The 21,792-nt window shown below is 42.5% G+C and overlaps 1 protein-coding gene across 3 annotated transcripts; it reads right to left on the minus strand.

Moving 5' to 3' along the window:
- Positions 1–2,174: 2,174 nt before the first annotated feature.
- On the minus strand, positions 2,175–20,742 carry PTPN7 (protein tyrosine phosphatase non-receptor type 7). 3 transcript variants are annotated; one of them, XM_081949657.1, is made up of 9 exons: positions 20,533–20,742; positions 14,666–14,849; positions 13,627–13,711; positions 10,076–10,152; positions 9,841–9,978; positions 7,971–8,081; positions 5,959–6,116; positions 5,214–5,327; positions 2,175–4,023 (listed from the first exon to the last, which is right to left on the minus strand). In XM_081949657.1, coding segments are annotated over exons 1-9 (963 nt in total). In that variant the 5' UTR covers positions 20,535–20,742; the 3' UTR covers positions 2,175–3,929. The 3 variants fall into 3 exon arrangements, with proteins under 3 accessions (XP_081805783.1, XP_081805784.1, XP_081805782.1); XM_081949658.1 differs by having other exon boundaries at positions 6,039–6,116; positions 20,516–20,742; XM_081949656.1 differs by having other exon boundaries at positions 20,516–20,742.
- Positions 20,743–21,792: the final 1,050 nt, after the last annotated feature.

The following is a 21,792-nucleotide window of genomic DNA, read 5'->3' on the forward strand; positions in this document are numbered from 1 at the left end:
GGGTCAGAAAGAACTGCACTGCTCTCCTTTTAAAATGGCAAACTTCCCTTTATTTCAGAGTTTCTCTTGTTATCCTTGTCTCAGCATGCAAAACCAAGGACATTCATCTGCTCTCCAGAACCAAAAAGAGCATCATGCTGGTTTGTATTAACAATAAACTGTGGAATTGAAAGTTAATATTTTTTAAAAGTAAATGTTATTAATTAGGACTTTGATTTTTATTTTTAAATCATGTGTCCTGGGTCGATAGGAGATTACATAGAATCAAAATGGTTGGGATTTATGATGCCCTTTGATACTGTAATTCAGTTTAAAGTGATCCCGTGTAAGAAACCATAAAACAAAAAGGAACGTAGACCAGGACTGATGACAAGATCAAGGCGCCAGCTACAAGGCTGAAGCTGATTGACTATTTATTGCTGATACAGACTTGGGGGCTTTTCTTGTCTATGTAATGTAGTTAATTATTCATGACTGTTGATGCACCTTTTTAACTAGTATAATACTACTACATAATCTATTGTTGGGGCTCTTGGTCCATTTGGCCAGAAGCTCAGTGATTACTATAATAGCGTGTTTTAATAAAGAAATTGGTTTCAGTTCTCCATTGCTTTGGTTCATTTTTCAGTAGACCTCTTTTTTCCACAACAATGTGGACTATTCATAGATAATAAGCAGTCTGCAACAGCAACAAAGGCAGGCCAGACATAGATTGCATTCACAGTTCACTCTACGTCATGGTTCTTTTAGATATAGCATGTGAAAAGGTTGCAATGTATGGATTCAGACACATAATACTTATAAACCATGACTATGTTCATACCGGGCTAAAATCAAGCAATATTCATTAAGCCTTGGGATATATATTTCAAAGACGCCTATAAATGTTTTTTTTTCCTGTTTACCCACTTATTCTTTCATAATTCTTTTCATTTGTTATTTCCGCTCAACCCATTTTCAAATGGAAGACTCTTGGGATCTATCCCCTTCTCATCTGTAACAAGGTAGATGGATTCTATAAATGACAAATCACATTAGAAAGTATGATGCACTTTCTAATCCTCAGAGCGATGGCTTTGAGATTGCTAATGTAATTTTTCTACTCTGCACAGGAGAAACATGTGTTCCAAATTTCACACCATAAAATGTTCACACTATAAAATGAATTTATTGTTGTGGCAGAATTTATTCTGAATGAGAACATTTTGGCTTTTTGTGAAATGCTTGTTCCAATATCTTCCCCCTGCGCAGGTTCCACCTCCTTCCTTTCTCTTCTCGTTTCAGCTTCACTGAATACTTTAACAAAGCATTTATGCATAAACCTTAGCAACTGCATGCTATATAAATACTATCTTCTAATACCCTAAGCTGTAGGGTATATAGAAATGTCCTGCTTTTATGCACAATTAGCATGAGTTAACCACTGCTTTGGGCAACTGCTCCTAAATTCAAAAATAAGATTAAAAATACATTTTCAAAGTCATGAATTCTTACTGTCAAAAACACACCGCTTCATTTTAAGATAAGCTTCAGGAAAACACATGCAAAAGTGGTAAGAAAGTATTTCTATCACAATTAACTAAGATTTCTTTTTTGATTATTCTCCAGTTTGATCAGGTTAGAGCAGTGATGGCAAACCTTTTTGGCATCGAGTGCCCAAACTGGAACGTGTGTCCTGAAAACTCAAAGACCCGCTGGCCAGTGCTCATGTACGCACCAGTCACCAAGCCGTCTGGTTCCTGGCACACACATGCATGCCAGCCAGCTGGTCTTCATGCATGCCAGAGCGCCAGAAACCTGAAGACAAGGTGGCACATGCACCCGCCAGCTGATCTTCGGGTTTCTGGCACTCCGGCATGTGTGAAGATCAGCTGGCGCGTGCCAGAAACTCAAAGAGCAGCTGGCGACAGCGTGTGTGCCACCTTTGGCGCAGGTGCCATAGGTTCGCAATCACGGGGTTAGAGGATAATTTCCTTAGTATTTTCTTCACATAAAAATCATAGTAGAAATAAAGAGAAGTCATTCTTCAATTTTTATGCTTTAAAGTGGAATGTTAAAGATTCATGCATGCAAATTATTTATTATATTGAGGTCACTAGCCTTGCTTGGTGGGAAAAGATCAGAAAGAATACAGCACAACTTTATTCTTTTAACAAACATGGTTTACTTTTTTTTCTACAGTGAGAGAAAACATAATAAAAACATACAATTCAGAGGTAGAACATTTATTCTGTATGCATAAGCCCTCCAGATATGGCTAGGCTTGACAATGAATGCAAGTGGTATTATTTGCACATGATATTGCTGTGCAAATGACACAAAGTACATACAGTACTGAATTCTGTAAAATCTGCATGACAATATGACCTGTAATACGTTATTGTGGATTTTACCAGACACCTGAAAATATGGCTGGGAAAGTTGGTATCCCCATTTCAGATAATATCACCAATGCTAAGTAAAGTGGATTAGCGCTTTTGCTTATTTTAAGTCAACTTCCTATGTATTTTAGCCCTAATTTGTTAGTTACAGAGCATCTAATTTATACAAAACATGGGGATGGAAAGAAATATATTACAATATGTTTTCCAATTTTATTTAAGTATATAAAATATGCGTATTTTATATAGTCATCCATTTAAACATAACACTAGCAAGCCAATAATACATTCAGCTAACCTATTGTGTGTTAATGCCTACAGACTGGTTGAATATTTCGTAGGTTAACCATATATTTAAATGTGATAGCCTCTCATGGAAGTCTCACTTTCTCATTTAAAGTACCTTGTTTAAATCAAGCTGTATTTCATGACTGAATACAAACCAAATAATTCAATTTATAGGGCTTCTTAACTCCATAGCAATTCTGGACACCCTGTATTAATGAAATAATTATAAAAATAAAAATACAATCACAAGCATCTGAAGAAAGGAAAACTGTTCATTTTAAGTTAATAAAATCCACAGGTCCTGCAACGCAGTCTAACCCAAGGCCTGGAGAAACAGTCAGATTTTAAGGGTTTCTTTCAACTCAGATGGAGTAAGAGCCAAACATGTCTCAGGGAAAATGTTTCAAAGAGCAGGTGCTGTGACCAAGAAGCCATATTTCTTAATTTCATTACATGACACTTAATTGACCTGGACCATACAAGGATAGCCAACACACTGAATTGTGATATGATGTCACAACCATCATGTGACACATCCATAATATGCACTATAGTGGTGCATTCTGGACCAGTTGCAACTTCTGAATGTTTTTCAAGGCAGCCCTACGTAGACTGCATTACAAGAGTCATATGTGAGATGATAGAGTGACTAACTGAACAACTATCTGGTTCAGGTAGTATTATAATTGGCACACAAGATAGATTTGTACAAAGGCCTTCTTAGCCATAGCTGTTACCTGGTCCTTAAGTAGGAGATGTGAGTTTAAGAATACTTCCATATTGTGTACCAGTTCTGAAGGGAAAACTGCAAGCTTATTCATGGATGCCACTGCTCTCATGGGATCCAAAACCATAACCACTCATTGTCAGGATCAAGCGTGAGCCTTTTGCTTCCAGAATGTCCACACCTCCATACACTGGGAAAAGACCTTAACAACATAACCTGGTCAGCCCAAGATTGAGATGTACAGGGGTGTATGTGTGTGTGTGTGTGTGTTTAACACAACAGTATTTTTAATGAATTTGAAATGAATATTATGTTTTGTAAACATACAGAAAGTTCAAATATTTAAAAAATGAAATTGAAACTCTACATCCAGTTAAATCCCTTTTATATAAAACCAACAACCTAACAGCTCTTGTTTGAGCTACGGTATGTATTTCAAGTGGCTGAAATATAAATACTTTACTATCTTGCTATCAGGAAAAGGCTCTCCAAGGAAAGTGTCAAGATATAAACAGTTCCTCTTGCATGATGGATTAGTTGTCTGTGAACTCGGAAAGCTGTGAGGCATACATAGCAAGTATATGATGGACAAACTGGTATTGTTCACTGGTTTGTATCATTCCACCTCTGCAAACAAAGAAAATCATTTAAATATACTGGGAAGAACAATACATTTGTTTTGCACAGAGTGGCAATCTTAGATCATTTACAATCTTTGCAGACCATAGCAGAACAGCTTACAAAGCAGGTTGAGAATTACATTTACTTTGCAAAACAATTCAATCGCAAATGCCGGTTCAAAAAATTGTAAAAAAATCTTGTAAAATAAAACATCTACAGATTAAATAATGAGGGCTGAAACTATGACCTTTAAAACTTATCAAATAAAACTAAAATAGCATTACTAAACAGATTGGATCCTACAACATTATCCTGAGACATGTATATTTGGCTTCGTTCATAAAGAATGCATTCTTTAATATAAGTATAAGTATAATCTTTATTGTCATTGTACTTAAATACAACGAAATTGGTTTATATATTTGATATATATAGAATTGCATACATTTCTTGGCACTGTATTTTGCTCCATGATCTCCTGAAGCACAGTACAAGTTGCACTAATAATGTTATGTCACATTGTCATACATGCTTGTATCACATTTAGAGCTATAACGTTTTACCACAAGTGTTACATTGAAATAATTTTAATGGGGCTTGGTAGTTTATCAAGATTTATCACAACTCTATATAGAAGTGGAGACTAATCTAATGTAACAATGCAGAAATAAGTTTATTACTGAGTATAATTTGTTTGGTGTCTTTGTGTATAAGGTGACAATACAGAATAAGACAAATACAAATCTTAGATTGAGGTACGCAAAGTGAGTCTGATTTGTTTAGGAATAAAACTTACTTATTTCTATGTATCTACTGAAAACATGCCATTGGCAGTACCAGATTGTGTACCCTATTATGTTTCCTACAAAAATGCATGGGATACATGACTCACCATAAACTGGCTTGTTACAAAAGCATTAATGACTGCTGTGATTTTGCTTGAATACTTAACCAAATAATTTCATTACTTTCATATCACATTATCAGCATTTAGGAAACTACATGTATCAAGATGCTTCCAGACAGCTTCAAAGTATGTACTATAGCATGAAGTTTCAATACGTTTAACTTGATTGGAGAATATTGTTAAGTGGATAGCGTACGTATAAAACAAAAAGATAAGCTAACTAGAGACCCCTTCACTTTTTCATGAAATAGTCTCAGAACTTCGCTTATATACCGCTCTTCATCCATACCTGTCTATGCGTAGCTGGCAGACAATTCCCAAAATATCTACTTCTCCTTTGTCCTTTAGTTGCTGGCATCCAATCTGAGTAGCAATAAAGCAGCCTGTGCGTCCAATGCCTGCACTAAATAGAACAACAACGACATGTCAGATTGCATCTTTGGTGATATGAAGGAGAAAGGTGTAAAATATATCTGACCGTCAAAAGTGTCTGCTGGATCTGTAGCTGCATCATTTCAGAATGGAGATTTCAAATATACTGTAAGTTAAAAATCAGCATCCTTGTGTCAGGCCTGTAGTTATATTCCTTTTAGGATCTTCGGCCTGCCACACTTTCTTATAATTTCCTATGCTGTTTCATTAGTGTAGTAGTTGGGAGGCGGGAATAGAAAGGAGTAGGATTGTAGAATGTATTGTTGACATTCTTTTATGGAAGCTCAAGGTCATCTTTTGTCTCCGTACCTCGACACCTGACCGGAAGCAGAGGGGTGTAGATGCCAGCGTGGAAGATGAAGATTGGAACATGTGATGGATTGTGGGTGTGGGGATAAGATCATGAACTTTCAACTAGGTGGAATGCCAGGAAGCAAATCAGATTTGGGATTTCATAGCACAATGCCAACATGTCTGTCTTATTAAATTGGAACTTTAAGGAAAGTTTTGTCTTTGATTCTGATTTAATTCTGCATGATATTTGGAATGCTGACACCTTGGGCATCCTCCAACACTATGGAGCTACAAGAAGAATTTCTCACCTACAGTGCACAACAATTGGTCCCTTGTTTTGGGCAGCCGTTAGAATTTTCTCCACCTCAAAAATCAAATGCAAGAGCACCTTGGCTGATTCTGGTGTCCTCTGGTCTGGCCAGGATGAGAAGACAATGTGTTTCACAGTGCGAAATTCGTCTTTGAACTAAAAATCATGATGAAATACATGATAGCATTACTTTTACTCTTTCAAGTATTCACATGTAGATGTGCCTGCATCTATCCAAGAGAGAAAGTATTAAGGTGCTTATTGGAATTCCAAAATGTACAACTACACAAACATCTTTAAGGAGACGAAAGTCCTGAGGGGAAAACACCTCCCTTCCTCACAATAGACTCACGACAACTAAGTGAGTCAATGAAATGCTCAATGAAATGGTCATTAATAATTTTAGACAGAATAAAAATTAAGTGGGAAATTAAATGAAAGGGAATATTCTGTCTACAAATAGAAAATAAAAGAGAAATAATCCAGATTGCAAAGTTTTGTGCCTGGTCCATTCATATACACTAATAAGTATCAGAAAGGAATTTCTTATACAGCCAAAATGGTACCATCATTTTGATACCATATATACATGTATGTATGTACATATACAGCATATATATAAAATAAAAGATATATAATAATAGATATATAATACAATAAAATATTATATTATATGCATAATGAAAGTAACAAAGCCCAAAGAAAGAATCATGAAAAATAATTCAAAATAAATGGTTTATTAAGAAAAAACAAAATGTATACCATGTTTCCTCAAAAATAAGACAGGGTCTTATTTTCTCTTGACCTCCGAAATATGGCCTTGGCCTTATTATCGGGGAGGGGGTATTGTTTTGTGGCAGGTGGCAAGTGGGATGGTTGAGAAGCGAGACACGTGTCTTACCTTTCCAACTCTGTCACATTCTTGTGTCCAGGAAAACACCCTTCTAGTGAGTTCAACAAACTCACGAGAAGGTTTTTTTTTACAAAGTGTTTCCTGGGATACAACGGCGAGAAACGCGATGGAGCTGGAAAGGTAAGACATGCTGGAGCACAATTTGGGGGTTGGCAGGTGGGGCAGGGGATTGGGCAGGGTGGAGGCTCCTGCAACCCGCCCATTCCTTTGTCAGAACAGCAAATCTCCGCTACCTGCCGCAGGATGAAACGGTGGGAACCAAGCACCTTCCTGTGCCTCAAAAGCAGTTTCGCCCAAGTGCTGGTATGGGGACTGATGATGGCCGTGGCCCACTGGCAGCATGAGGGTGTGGATGATGCCCGACCTGCTGCAGGCCTGGTGGACGGAGTAGCTGAGATTGGCCGTGGGTGGCCGCCATCTACTTCATCATCAGCACCACGTTCTGGCGCTGCTGCAGAGCTGCCTGGAGATCCGAGCCCAGCGGCGGCGGAAAATGCTCAGGCACCGGCAGCGTGAAGTCCCCCGGCAGGATAGGGGAGGGCAACAGGTGGTCTCCAAGGTGGCTGCCCAGTGGCTGCGCCGCCACAGCTCCACGAATTGAAAGGGAACACTGGCGCGCAGGAATTCTGCCTGGCCAGGACATCCGGGGGCAGTGGCTAGCTTCCCAAATAGTTGAGGAGGCATCTGCCATGCAGGCAGCAGGCACTGGATTCGGACCTGAAGCCACCGCCGAAATGAGAGACCGGTGCATGGCCGGCCAGGCAGTGGGCTGCCAAAGAATCTATGGATTGGCTGGGCCTGGCCCAACTCCAGAGGGTCTCTGCGGGGGGCATTCAAACCGCCATAGCCTTCCCCGGACAAGATCAGGTTCATGGCAGGGTCATTTTAGTAGTTGGGGTGGGGGTGGGGACTTATTTTAGCCCATGTCCTAACAAGCCCGATTGGGCTTAGTATCAGGACATGTCCCATTTCCAGTAGCAATTTAACTTAAGGAGCAGGTTTTGACAATGCTTGCATAGAGATTTGGAGGGAAGGGTGAACTGTGCTGGAAAATCATCCTGCCAAAGCTCTTCTTTATCAATAAAAAAAAATTATACCTGCAGGGAAAAGCTACGAATGGTGTAGTCATCATATTCCCAAATGTCTTGCACTTGAATTCTAAATGGTCCATAGGATGCTTCTCTTTCAGGCCAGTAACAGATACATTTCTGAAATTATAAAGGTAGGGATTCTCATCCATAAAGATGTCAACCAAGTGGCTGACACTAAATCCCCAAAGAAAAGAGGAAATTAGAACTAACATTTACTGACCTATCTCCCCATAGCAAATGGGCTGCAGGAGTGGTTCTACAAAGCAAACAATAACAAGCTCGCTGAGGCTCAGAAACCCCACATGTGAGTTTTTAATGCATTTCTAAAGCTTCCTTATGGAAAGAAAAGGCTTAGGAAAATCTTAGCGTTTAAAAAAATACACTTGAGATGTAGCTATTAATACTCCCTTGCCACCACATTTGTATTCATTAGGTCTGCAGAGATTTGTGCTGGCTAACAAAGCTTCCAGAAATAATAAGGCCACAATCTCTGCACTTTTGCCAGATGATAAACTCCTTTCTTGTTTTTTTATTTCTAAACAAGAGCACATGCAGGGCCCAGGGGTGGGCTTCAAAATTTTTTAGCAAGGTTTTTTTTTGCCTGATTCTGGGTGGGCTTGGGCATGGTGGGCATGGCCTAGTCGGCCTCCTGCAACATGGCGGGGAAGGGAACATTTTTGCCCTGTCTGGGTTCCAGAGGCTTTTCTTGAGCCTCCGGGAGAGCAAAAATGGCCTCCCCAGGCTCCAGAGGCCCTCTGGAGTCTTCCCGAACTTCTGGTAGGTCCATTTTTCGCCCTCCCTGAGCCTCCACAAGCGCCCTGCACTTACCTGCATCCAAAACGGGCCGCGTGGGGAATCCTGGGAGGGGTGGTCTGGGTGGAGCCAGACAGAGTGAGATTTGGGGGTTCTCCAAACTGCACAGAATCTTAGTTGGAGGTTCTCTTGAAACCTGGCCAAACCCCAGCAGCCCATCCCTGCCAGGGCCCTTGTTTAGCAATAAGTTAAGCAATAAGCAATAGGTTTAGCAATAAGCAACCTTCCTGCACATCAATAGGTGATACCAAAACTCTTTCCAGAAGTCTCATCCAACACCTTTCAAAACTTCATGCAGAGGTATCATCCACCTGCAAAGAAGAAACCACTACAAAATGCCCAGAGAGCGTTGTAGCAGTTCTGCTCTAGAAGTCATTAGTTGAAAACTAAAAGAAAGCAAAGCACCAGGAACTGGGAAAGAAAAAAAAAGTAGTAGGAAAGCAGCTTCAAAATATGACCAAGACTTTGAAATGGCAGCTTATCTTGCAAAGAGTGGATCTTTACAGAGGCAGAAGAAGGACTGCTTTATAGGTTCATAGGCCAGAAGGGGACATTTTGTGAGGCAAATTTGGCCTGAAACTGGAGTTTTAGGATCTCTGAGTTAAAAGACAGTGCATAAACATTTCATTCAATTCATTTAAATTTGTAAAAATAGCCTCATTACTCCATAAGAAGAAAATAATCCAGAATATTACAAATCTTGAATATTATAACAACTGTTATAATGGTTTCCACCAAGGTCCTCTGTTCCAGCGGGAACAGAGGTTTAATCTCATTGGTTGAAGGGTCTGACAGCTCCCTATAAAAGGGCTGCTGTCAGACTGAACCTTCGCTGGATTGTACATAGTTGTTCTGTTACAATAAAGAGCTATTGTTGCCTTTAGCCTGAGTGTGCCTTTCCATTACCCGATCTAACAGCCATATGACTATGTACAGATGTTATAATATAGCAATGGCACAGATCTCCAGAAATCCCTTCCAAAGGACACAGAACCCAGGATAAACACAGGAAACTTTGAAACGTCTCATAAATCAGAATTGGTATACATCTCTACAACAATACCTCTTTCCTTTCTTTGAGTTTGGTGAGCATAACTATGAGTGGAGTTTCTTCTTGCCACACCATTGTCCAGAAGTCATTGATTGTATTTAGCATGGGTCCCTGTGTGGCAATATAGGCCTTCTTCTGGCTAGCATAACCCTAGACAATGGGAGAGAAATAACAACTATGAACTAATAAGAAACACAGGAGCCACCATCTTTGTTATATCTCACCTCTAAATAATTATCTGGCTCACCCGGATGTAATTTGCATTTATGTAAGACTCCTCTTCTTGGCTGTTGACTCTCTTGAGACAGACACGGCTCTGGGGATCTAGAGGAATATTTTAGTTAGGTGAGATAGCTAAGGGCTTAATATATCATTTACTATCAGTTGGGCCAAACTATTCCACAGAAAAAATGGTTTTGAAATATTTCTGGTTTCCTATCAGTTTGGTTTGGGGCCCTTATTTCACCCACTTTTCTTTATAAATATACAGTTATAATCTAATTATAGGAGTATACAAGGAATTTCAAAACCCTATATTTTAAAACAAAAATAAAAAGCCCAGTAGTTAAATGCCTACTAGGCTGAACCAATAGTTTTTCCCCTGATGCCTTGAGTTTCTATACTTCCTCTCAGAAGTAAAAACAAGTATTATTTTATTTCTCTTAAACTTGGAGGAATGTGCATCCTACAACAAAGTGGCCCAACTGGGAATTTTATTCATCTTATTTCACATTAAATTATATTTTCCTTTACAGTCTTGTGCAAGAATGACAGCATCAGCAAGAAATTCTTATGTATGTGTAGGAACGCTTGCATTTTATCACACCACAGCTTTAAAAGCAGCCTTCCCCAACCATCCAGGTAACTTGGATTTTACTTCACATAATTTCTATCCATCCAAGCCTGGGGATAATGGGAGCAGAAGTTAACAATTTCTGGATTGGCTTTTCCACAATTTACAACAGTTTCAGCATTCAGTGCTTCTCAGAGCAATAAATATTTTTTGATTCCCTGTAACTGAAAGGAAAGGAGCTACAACATGGTCAAAAATAGCACACAAGGCTCAAAAATATCCGAATATGACATTGCTTTAATATACCTATATTTCAAATTTTACCATTCTACTGAAGAATTCAAGTCATCATTTTCTTTCCTTTTTTTCACTGAGCTATCACACTAGAGAGAAATTGTGCTTCCAATTTCCAATGAAACGTTTATTGCACAATCATTCTGTCTTATTCATGGAATTCTACTGGAGCCCTTGAATATATTTTCTATTACTTAAACCCTTTCCATGTTTCAATATTTTTCCGCTCTTATCGCATCCGCAGATAACCGCCCAGCCGCCCTGTTTAGGGTGACCCGCTCCTTACTTAACCAAGGAACTGGGGAAGACCCCTTGCAAGGTAGGGCTGAAGAATTTGTTCAGTATCTGCAGGATAAAATCGCTCAGATCCGGACAGGCTTGGACTCTGACTGGGTAGATTCGGGTGAGGAGACAATCTGGGATGGGTTTGACCCTGTGACCCCCGAAGGCATGGACAGGATTATGGGGAGACTCAGTGCTGCCACTTATGTGCTGGACCCGTGTCCTTCTTGGTTAGTTTCGGCTTCCCGGGAGGTGACACGAGGCTGGCTCCAGGCGATTACCAACGCTTCATTGAGAGAGGGGTTCATTGAGAGAGCGGTGATGAGGCCCCTCCTTAAGAAGTCTTCCCTGGACCCAGCCTCTTTAGCCAACTACCGTCCGGTCTCCAACATTCGCTTTGTAGCGAAGGCTGTCGAGAGTGTGGTAGCATGTCACCTTCCCAGTACCTGGATGAAGCTGTCTACCTGGATCCGTTTCAGTCGGGTTTCAGGCCCGGGTACAGCATGGAGACGGCATTGGTCATGTTGGTTGATGATCTCTGGCGGGCCCGGGACAGGGGCTGCTCCTCTGTCCTGGTCCTATTAGACCTCTCGGCGGCTTTCGATACCATTCACCATGGTATCCTACTGCGACGACTCGGGGGGTTGGGAGTGGGAGGCACCGTTTTACGGTGGTTCTCCTCCTACCTATTGGATCAGTCGCAGTTTGTGTTGACTGGAGGGCAGAGATCGACCCCCAGGCGCGTCACTTGTGGGGTGCCCCAGGGATCGGTTCTCTCACCCCTCCTGTTCAACATATATATGAAACCGCTGGGCGAGATCATCCGTGGTTTTGGGGTACGGTATCATCAATATGCTGATGATACCCAACTTTTCATCTCTACCCCAAACCACCCAAACGATGCCCTCGACGTGATGTCCCGATGCCTGGAGGCTGTGCGGATCTGGATGGGGAGGAACAGGCTCAAGCTCAATCCCTCCAAGACTGAGTGGCTGTGGTTTCCGTCATCCCGATTTGTGCATCTTGTTCCATCTTTGAGGATAGGGGGAGAAATTTTAGCCCCCTCAGAGAAGGCTCGCAATCTGGGAGTCCTCCTGGATACGCGGCTTAGTTTAGAAGAACATCTGACGGCCGTGACCAGGGGGGCCTTTTACCAGGTTCGCCTGGTACGTCAGTTGCGCCCCTTCCTGGATCGGGATGCTCTGTGCACAGTCACTCATGCCCTCGTCCTTTCTCGCCTGGACTACTGCAACGCTCTCTACATGGGGCTGCCCTTGAAGAGCACCCGGAGGCTTCAGCTGGTCCAGAATGCGGCCGCGTGGGTTATCATGGGGGTATCTAGGTGCTCCCATGTTACACCCCTTTTAGGCGGCCTGCACTGGTTACCAGTTGTCTTCCGGGTGCGATTCAAGGTACTAATTATGACCTTTAAAGCGCTCCATGGCTTAGGCCCAGGGTACCTGCAAGACCACCTACTGCCACCAATAGCCTCCCACCGTCCAATACGATCCCACAGAGTTGGCCTCCTCAGGGTGCCGTCGGCCAAACAGTGTCGGCTAGCGACCCCCAGGGGAAGAGCCTTCTCTGTGGGAGCGCCTTCCCTCTGGAATGAGCTGCCCCCGGAGCTTCGCATAATCCCTGACCTCCAGTCCTTCCGACGCGCCCTAAAAAGTTGGCTTTTCCAGCAAGCCGGCCTGGCCTGTTAATTTTATTTAATTTTTAAAATGTGAGTGTTATATAAATTGGATTTGTTTTTTGGACTGTTTCTAATTTCCTTTTAACTTTTGTACTATGTGTTTTTTAATGCTGTACGCCGCCCTGAGTCCTTGGGAGAAGGGCAGCATATAAATCTAATAAATCCAATCCAATCTTTGATATTTCATACCCAAGGAATGGATGATTCACTTAACTGGTAGCGTTAGGAGTCCTCCATCCAGAAGTACTACTTCATGTTCTACAGTGATGTTCCATGTGTGGCAAGTTTCTCCAGTTCAGTAGTCTACATTACATTTGTCCAACCAAGCATTCTTCAGAACTGTTTGGACTAACATTCCAGACTTCCCACCCAGTATGATATATTGACCCCCTCAGGGATTTCCAAATGCCTATCCTGCTTTTTGTCATTTTATTCAACAGACTGAAAACTATTTTCTGAAATCTAAAATAGGAACTTTATCACCTGGTATAGAAACTTTGGCTGACAGCTATGTTCCCTGCTGATATTAATGACAGCTTCAAACTCTCAGCCATGCAACCTCAAGACACCTGACAAGAGATCCTACTGAAAACAGGGATCTGCCAGTGTTGCAGAAACCATGCTCTGCAGTAGGTTATGCAATATAAATCTGGAGTCAAAACTCAACATTCTTTGTTTTTCTTTCCCAATCCCAGTTTCTTTCTGTTCAAATATGATTGCAAACTAAACATACTTGGTAGGATGGATTTGTATCTATCCTTCGCTGCCCGACCAGGAATGTTGAGTTCTTCTGGAGTGATGAAGTTTGAGGGGATTTTCTGTTAAGGAGGAATTGCTAAATTAATTCCCCTTTGGAATGGTACCCAGAGAGTTGAAAGCAATATCATCAGGGCTTTTATCTTTTCAAGTAGGCAGTTTCCCAGTCCCACCTTCCCACAAAGAGAGCTCAGCAGAAAGGAGGTGGGGGAAAATGTATAACTCAGAATTACTGCTCTGCTCAGTTGCTGCTGTCTAAGATCCATGACCAACCGGATCCTATACTAATTCAGCCTCAGTCTAAATCAGGGCAGTGATATTTAAAGTCAAAGTTGGCGCTTGAATGGCATGCAACTGGAAAAAGTAGGCAGGCACCAAAAAAAAAAAAAAAAAAAAACCCTGCTCAGATTCTCAGCCCAGATAGCAATTTTTACTGTGTACTTTAAGCAGCTGATTCTCCTCTGTGATTTTTTTTTTAAATTTCCATTGCAGTTCAATCCTGTATTTCCTTTTCCTACAATTCCCTCCGCTTAAAGACACTTCGCTTTATATTCCTTAAGTTTGGTACTAAGTGGAAATTGGTTTTTGACGTAATCAGTATTCCTGCTCTGGGAACTATCTACCCTACATGCATTACTTGATGTTCAAAAACATCTTGAGGGCCCAGCAGAGCATAGTTGCTGTATGTGTGAGACGGGGTGGGGATGTCAGAATGACAAAAGCAGCATTGCACTATTATGCTGCAAATCCTGCCCATTTTGTATGTGCATCAGGACTGCACATATGCTCTAAAGGTTTAATTATTTTGACAAAAGCAGGACATTTCTACAGATGCCTGAGAGAGACCTACAGATCTCATACCGCTCTACCAGCTATCTCTAACCTAGGAAAAAGGCTATTTGATCCTGCCACTCATACTGGGAATCACTTAGGGGCAGCAGGAAGGAATTGACGCACTGGAGGAGCTTAAACTGGAATCAAATCAGGCAGTTGGTAGGCAGTTTTGGGAATCTCACCGCAAACTCCTCTTGAAGCTCTTCCAGATTGCAGCTCCATTCCTGGAGTATCTTCTGTGTTAGGACATGACTGGCAGTGTTCAAAAACTGCACTGTGACATCTCTAGGAGTGGAGATTTGCACAATGGGCTCAGTGCTGCTCAGAGAACTCATGTCCAACACCAATGACACATTGGAGCCCCTCCTGCAAGAAAAAAAAATCTGAAGTTACAAACCATCAAACTAGAGAAAGCAGCCTATGCTATAGCAGCTGACAAAATGAGATTGTTGTGCTGACTATCATTAAAAAAAATGTTATCAAAATGATTTGGCCTGAATCAATATTCAGCCCTATCTCTATTAACCAGTGACGTGCGGTGAGGGTTATGGCTGGGGAGGCTGGTGACGTCATCAGGAAGGCGGGGAATGGGACCACGTGTACAGACCACGTGTGCAGACCACGTGGTCTCGTTCTCCGCCTTCCTGAGTGAACATTAAGGGGACCGCGGCGTAGCATTAATTTCTCCACCGGCACCAGTCCCTTTCACCCCGCTCAAGCCTTGCCGCCTACAGCCACCGCCCGCCCTCGCTGCTCCTTTCGTTGCTTGCCCGCCCACCTCTAAGGCACGCCAAAGCCTCCTTCGTCCCCCCCAGCGCGCGCCCTTTTTATTTCCCGCGACACCCCCCCCATTTCGGGAAAGCTTTCCCCATTGCCTGGGGGGTGAGGGGGGCGGCTCCTCTCCCCCCACTCCCTCCGTCCCTGCCTCTCTCCTCAGCCCCAAAGCTCCGTCCGCGCGACTCACTTCCAAGGCGGTGGCTGCTCCATCCCGCTCCGGCTCTGGAAGCGACCGAAGATCAGGCTGCGTCGCTCGCTCGCTCGCCGGACTGCTTCGGCGCCATTCTGGCTACCTTCGTCCATCCGCGCCCGGGAGATGCGGAAGCAGTCCGGTGGACGAGTGACCGAAGATCTCGCTGCCTCGCTCACTCGCTCGCCAGACTGCTTCGGCGCCATTCTGGCTACCTTCGTCCATCCGCGCCCGGGAGACGCGGAGGGAGAAATGTTGTCGGCGCCTCCAGATGACGAACCAGTCGCTTGCTTTCGTCATCGGGAGGCCGATAACATTTCTGCCTCCACGTCTCCCGGGCGCGGATGGACGAAGGTAGCCAGAATGGCACCGAAGCAGTCCGGCGAGCGAGCGAGCGAGGCAGCGAGATCTTCGGTCACTCGTCCACCGGACTGCTTCCGCATCTCCTGGGTGCGGATGGACGAAGGTAGCCAGAATGGCACCGAAGCAGTCCGGCGAGCGAGCGAGCGAGGCAGCGAGATCTTCGGTCACTTGTCCACCGGACTGCTTCCGCATCTCCCGGGCGCGGATGGACAAAGGTAGCCAGAATGGCGCCGAGGCAGTCCGGTGGACGAGTGACCGAAGATCTCGCTGCCTCGCTCGCTCGCCGGACTGCTTCGGCGCCATTCTGGCTACCTTCGTCCATCCGCGCCCAGGAGACGCGGAGGCAGAAATGTTGTCGGCCTCCCGATGACGAAAGCAAGCGACTGGTTCGTCATCCGGAGGCGCCGACAACATTTCTCCCTCTGCGTCTCCCGGGCGCGGCCGGATGGATGTATATAATATTATATATATAGTATATAATATTATATACTATTATTCCATGAAGAGAGGTGAGGCCCTGCCTCCCTTGCCTCTACTGACCGCACGTCACTGCTATTAACCACACCCATTTACTTTCCTCCGAAGTCAGGAAGAAAGTATTTCCATATGAGAAGCACTGCCCCCACATCCCGTACCATGACTCAGCAATGGGGCAGGTTAGGATTGCTGCCTGCATACGCTGTAATAACAGGTACAATACAATACAATACAATAGTAGAGTTGCAAGGGACCTTGGAGGCCTTCTAGTCCAACCCCCTGCCTAGTCAGGAAACCCTATACCGTTTCAGGCAAATGGCTATCCAACATCTTCTTAAAGACTTCCAGTGTTGGGGCATTCACAACTTCTGGAGGCAAGCTGTTCCACTGATTAATTGTTCTAACTGTCAGGAAATTTCTCCTCAGTTCTAAGTTGCTTCTTTCCTTGATTAGTTTCCACCCATTGCTTCTTGTTCTACCCTCAGGTGCCTTGGAAAATAGTTTGATTCCCTCTTCTTTGTGGCAACCCCTGAGATATTGGAACACTGCTATCATGTCTCCCCTAGTCCTTCTTTCTATTAAACTAGACATACCCAGTTCCTGCAACCGTTCCTCATATGTTTTAGTCTCCAGTCTCCTAATCATCTTTGTTGCTCTTCTCTGCACTCTTTCTAGAGTCTCCACATCTTTTTTACATCGTGGCGACCAGAACTGAATGCAGTATTCCAAGTGTGGCCTCACTAAGGCATTATAAAGCGGCATCAACACTTCACGTGATCTTGATTCTATCCCTCTGTTGATGCAGCCTAGGACTGTGTTGGCTTTTTTGGCAGCTGCTGCACACTGCTGGCTCATATTTAAATGGTTGTCCACTAGGACTCCAAGATCCCTTTCACAGTTACTACTACTGAGCAAGGTACCACCTATACTGTACCTGTGCATTCCATTTTTGTTGCCTAAATGTAGAACCTTACTCTTTTCACCATTGAAGGTAGTTTCAGACCAACAGAAACCCTGCCAGCTTTTCCCTTCCCATCCTACATCACCTATCAATTGGAAAGCAAATTCCAGTTGCCACGATAGGACTTCTGCTCTGGCGGGCCTTAGTGCTTTGCCAGAAGAGCCACTCCAAGTTTTTCTGTATGTGTGTATATATATATTTGCATCAAGCTTCTGATTTGCATGATGCAGGGTGCTCAGCAACTCAAACTGCAGTGGCTTAATTCTGGCCTGGTCATTGAAAATTATGCAATGGCTTCACTATTGCCCACTTTATGTTTGTGCAATAACTCAATGAGCTGTTTGACTTTCAGATAAATTATTTGCAGGAAGTATGTGTTGGAACACATCGTCTGGTCTTTCTGTGCCAATTTTGGGAGATGCAATTACCTTAAGATGTCTTTGATTTCTCTTATCTTGTTGAATCTCCACTACATAAGACTCTCTCTTCTGAACAACAGCACCTGGAATCTAAACCATTCATCTACCCTCAGAGATGAGAGAGAAATTCTACCTTGGTCATATTGCTGCTTTTAGCAATGTTGCAATGATCCTAAGCAAGAATGTCATTCCTTTGGAATCTTGGGGACAACAACCTTGGAGCAGCAAAAGGAACCCCCCCACCACCATTACTGTTTCCTCAAGTGGAGTAATGCAGTGTGTGTATCAGTACCATCTAGGAGAGCTTTTTTTGGTGTCATTTTCACTGTCTGAAATTATTTTTAATTCTGGCCCATAGGACTGGAATGAATAGGACTAGAATGATGTCCTCAAAACCTTCCTCCCTCAAACCTAGAATGTCTGCATGGGAGGGCTTAGATTAGCATAGGATGAAAAAAAATATTTTAAACAAAAAGATGCCGTTTTGACATTTTCTAAACACTAAAAGAGTGGCGGTTAAATGCAATACCATAAAGAGGGCATTGCACAGATAGGAGCCATGAAAGAGAAGGTCTTCCCTCACCTTTCAGACAGACCTTGTGGCAGCAGAAGCATTTTGAAAAGACCTCTGCTGCTGATTGGAATAACTAGTCCTGTTCATCATGACAGATCCTAAGGTGATTAGGATATTCATTGTCAACACCAATTTAAAACATATCCAGCTTTTTCAGTATACAAGTATCATATAATTCCCATAGTTAACAATACAATACTACATTTTGCACCAGCTGCAATTTCTGGACAATTTTCCAGGGAGCCTTCTGTAGAAAGTGTTAGTGTAGTTAAGTAGCCAAGGCATGGATAACTGCTAACAGGTCTGCTCAGGAATTATTTATTTATTAGATTTTTTTTCTATTTCCTTTATTATGTTTTATAAGAAACCCAAGATGGTGAACATACATAATATCTTCTTCCTTCTATTTCCCACACACCAACAGCCCGTAAAGTGAGTTGGGCTACGAAAGAGTGACTGCCCCAGTTTTTACTCCAGCACCTTAACCACAACACGAAACTGGCTTAGCAGCACATCAGTCACGGTTGCTCTGAACGGCAAATACAGTAATAGTTTGAGTCGAAAAAAACTCTCAAATCTTGAATCTGCTGTGTCTGAGGAGTACAGTCTTATCTAGAATAGGCTTCACTTCTGCTCGCCAAACAATTTTCTCCTTACCAATAGCTTCTTACTTCTAGCATATCTGAATCTAATTTTAGCTTCTACTCACTCATTCAACTTAATTATAACATTAGTTAGCCTTCAAAGGTTATAGTTGCTTCCTTACAATTAGTGGGAGCAGTAGAACTGGGTGTCATCAGCACCCAGATATTCATGCTTTTGTTGAATTATCTCCTTTGGAATGATTAGCTACCCCCCAATCAGATGGGTTTCCAGGAATGAAGTTTCAACTCCTGCCTTCATTAATGATCAACAATATTTCATCTAATATTTAATGGAGGATTGTCATCGACTTCACTGGGAAGAAGAGAAGCTAAATCAATCACAGCATTAAAACAATACTTAAATACGCATCAGGTCCCCAGGACTTTGACTACAGAGGTATTAGGACTACAGAGCGGAAGAACCCATGTCAAGCCACTTTATGCCAACAAAATGATAGATTAAAATAAAGCAAAACAAAAAATCTACCTCCCCAAAAATAGAAGTACATACTGTTGAATGCCACCTGGTCTTGATTAAACTGCTTATGGAAACTGTGGTTTTAATATTTACACATTCATGTGTAAATTAACCACTACAGTTTGCATGCTTAGTAGCATGTATGAAACTGGCTGAAACTAGCTAACTGAGACCTATTCAACAAACCATAGTGAAGCATATGGTTTGCTATAGTGGTGGGATTCAAAAAAAATTACTACCGGTTCTGTGGGCATGGCTTGGTGGGTGTGGCAGGGGAAAGATACTGTAAAATCTCCATTCCTTCCCCACTCCAGGGAAGGTTACTGCAAAGTCCCCATTTCCTCCTGATCAGATGGAACTCGGGAGACAGAAAACAGAGGAGGATGGGACCAGCCAGAGGTGGTATTTACCAGTTCTCAGAACTACTCAAAATTTCTGCTACTGGTTCTGCAGAACTGGTCAGAACCTGCTGAATGCCATCTCTGGTTTGTTAGCATAACTTTGTGCTTTGTGAAGGAACTATATAACAGTCTACTTCCCTAAATGTTCAGGTAGTTCTTGACTTATAATTGAGCCCACAATTTTGGTCGTAGGTCGTGGCAGTAGTAAAGCAGTCACGATTTGACTAAATCAGACCCATGACCTTTTTTTTTCGGCAGTCATTAAGTGAACACTGTGGTTGTAAAGTGAACACTACAGTCTTAAGCCAACCCATTGTTCACTATAGGGCCGGTTTTGATGGAAACCGAAAGTAAATGCCGGTTCCCATCAAACACATCATAAATCAATGCAGGCTAGTTGCCAAGTGCCCAAAATGTGGTCATCTGACTGTGATGGAGAAACATGGATGTTGGAACTTCAAAACTGGGTTGTAAGTCCCATTTACAGGATCCATTGCAACTTTGAATGGTTGCTAAGTGACTGGTCCTAAATTGAGGACTACCTGCATCCATTTTAATTTATTTAATCAGCATTCCCAGCTTTATGCTCTCTATTACTCCTATAATTCCCAGCTATGATAACCAGATTCAGCAAAGCTATGGATCGTGTCGGAGAACTTTAATTTTGTCTAATAGAACCAGCAGAGTACTTAACTTACATCTAGAATCTCAGAGCCTACGCATGGAATTTGGAGTACTACTGACTCACCGATCTTGCAGGCGCACATGTTTCTTAACTTCCTGATTGCTGTCGGTAGTCTTTTCCATTCTCAGTTTGCTTCTTGTTTCCTTCTGCAGAATGCAGAAACTATGATTTCTCAGACATGCTGAACAGGCCAGGACTGGGCTCTGCTAGCAAGGATTCGTTGAACTTAGGTAAGAGAAGCCAGTGACCACAGGAAGAATGCAGCTCAATGAAGCCATGTCTCCAAGAAAGCACCTAGAAAACATTCAAGAAAATTGATCATTACTAAGAACTTCATTGTCTTTCTATCATCCGAAGGACAAACCCCAAGTACAGCAAGCCCCATTTAAATCAGACACACCAGAGCCTTGTCCAGAAGATGCCAGTTAGCTTGGTGTTCTTGAAAAAAATGTTTAAAAAGCCAAATGGAGAGAAACATTTGCAATTCAGTCCAACAAATGTGTTTGGGGAAAATCAAAAGCCCACTGAATAAAATGGGTACTCCTAGTTTGAGGCTATTGCAGATTCAGTGAACAGAGGAGATCCTTCACTTATTCCTTGCTCCAGATATATGAGGACTGGGGGAATACTACGCAGTTTGTTCGTTGCCCCATATTTTGCAGCTTTGTTCCCCATCTTCATATTCCCAATAAATTATTCCCTTAAACCGAGATGTTTTCCCCTGCCTGTTCTTCCCCATAAATTCCTCTCTCACCTCATTCTAGTAACTTCATCATCTCTAAGGCTTCAACTAGAGTCTGTGGCTCTAGGAGATGTACATGCAGAGTGAAAAGAAAGTGAATACAGGAAATTCCTTATCTCTGAGGCTGGTGGTTGCTCTTTGACACTTCCTCCTCTTGCTCCACCCTTACAGCAACCCACACACATTCTGGCCACAACTTCACAGTTCCTTCCACAGATACCTTCAGCTTCTTGGTGAACTTTTGCAAGGCTGCCTGGACGGTTAGAACCTACCTGTTTTTGCTTTAGGATGATCAGATATTTCTGTTATTTTTACAACCAAGAATGCAGTAATTCACTTTGTATACTTATTGCAGTCTAGAATATAATGCCACTCTATTGACAAAAATACGAATCCCTGACTATGAGCTATTGAGCTTTGTGATATAATAGGAAGCAGCATTTTTAGTGTGTGTGATTTCATAATTATATGAGTCTGCAGTAATAGCTCCCCTCCGAAATCCTCCCTCTACCTTCTTATGATAGGCTTAATTCCCTAGAGATTTATATTTGTTGGTGCAATTTTAAAATCATGGCATTTTTGAGTATAAAAATGTTCT

The sequence above is a fragment of the Natrix helvetica genome (assembly GCF_964273705.1).
Source record: "Natrix helvetica genome assembly, chromosome: 3".
NCBI lineage: Eukaryota > Metazoa > Chordata > Lepidosauria > Squamata > Natricidae > Natrix > Natrix helvetica.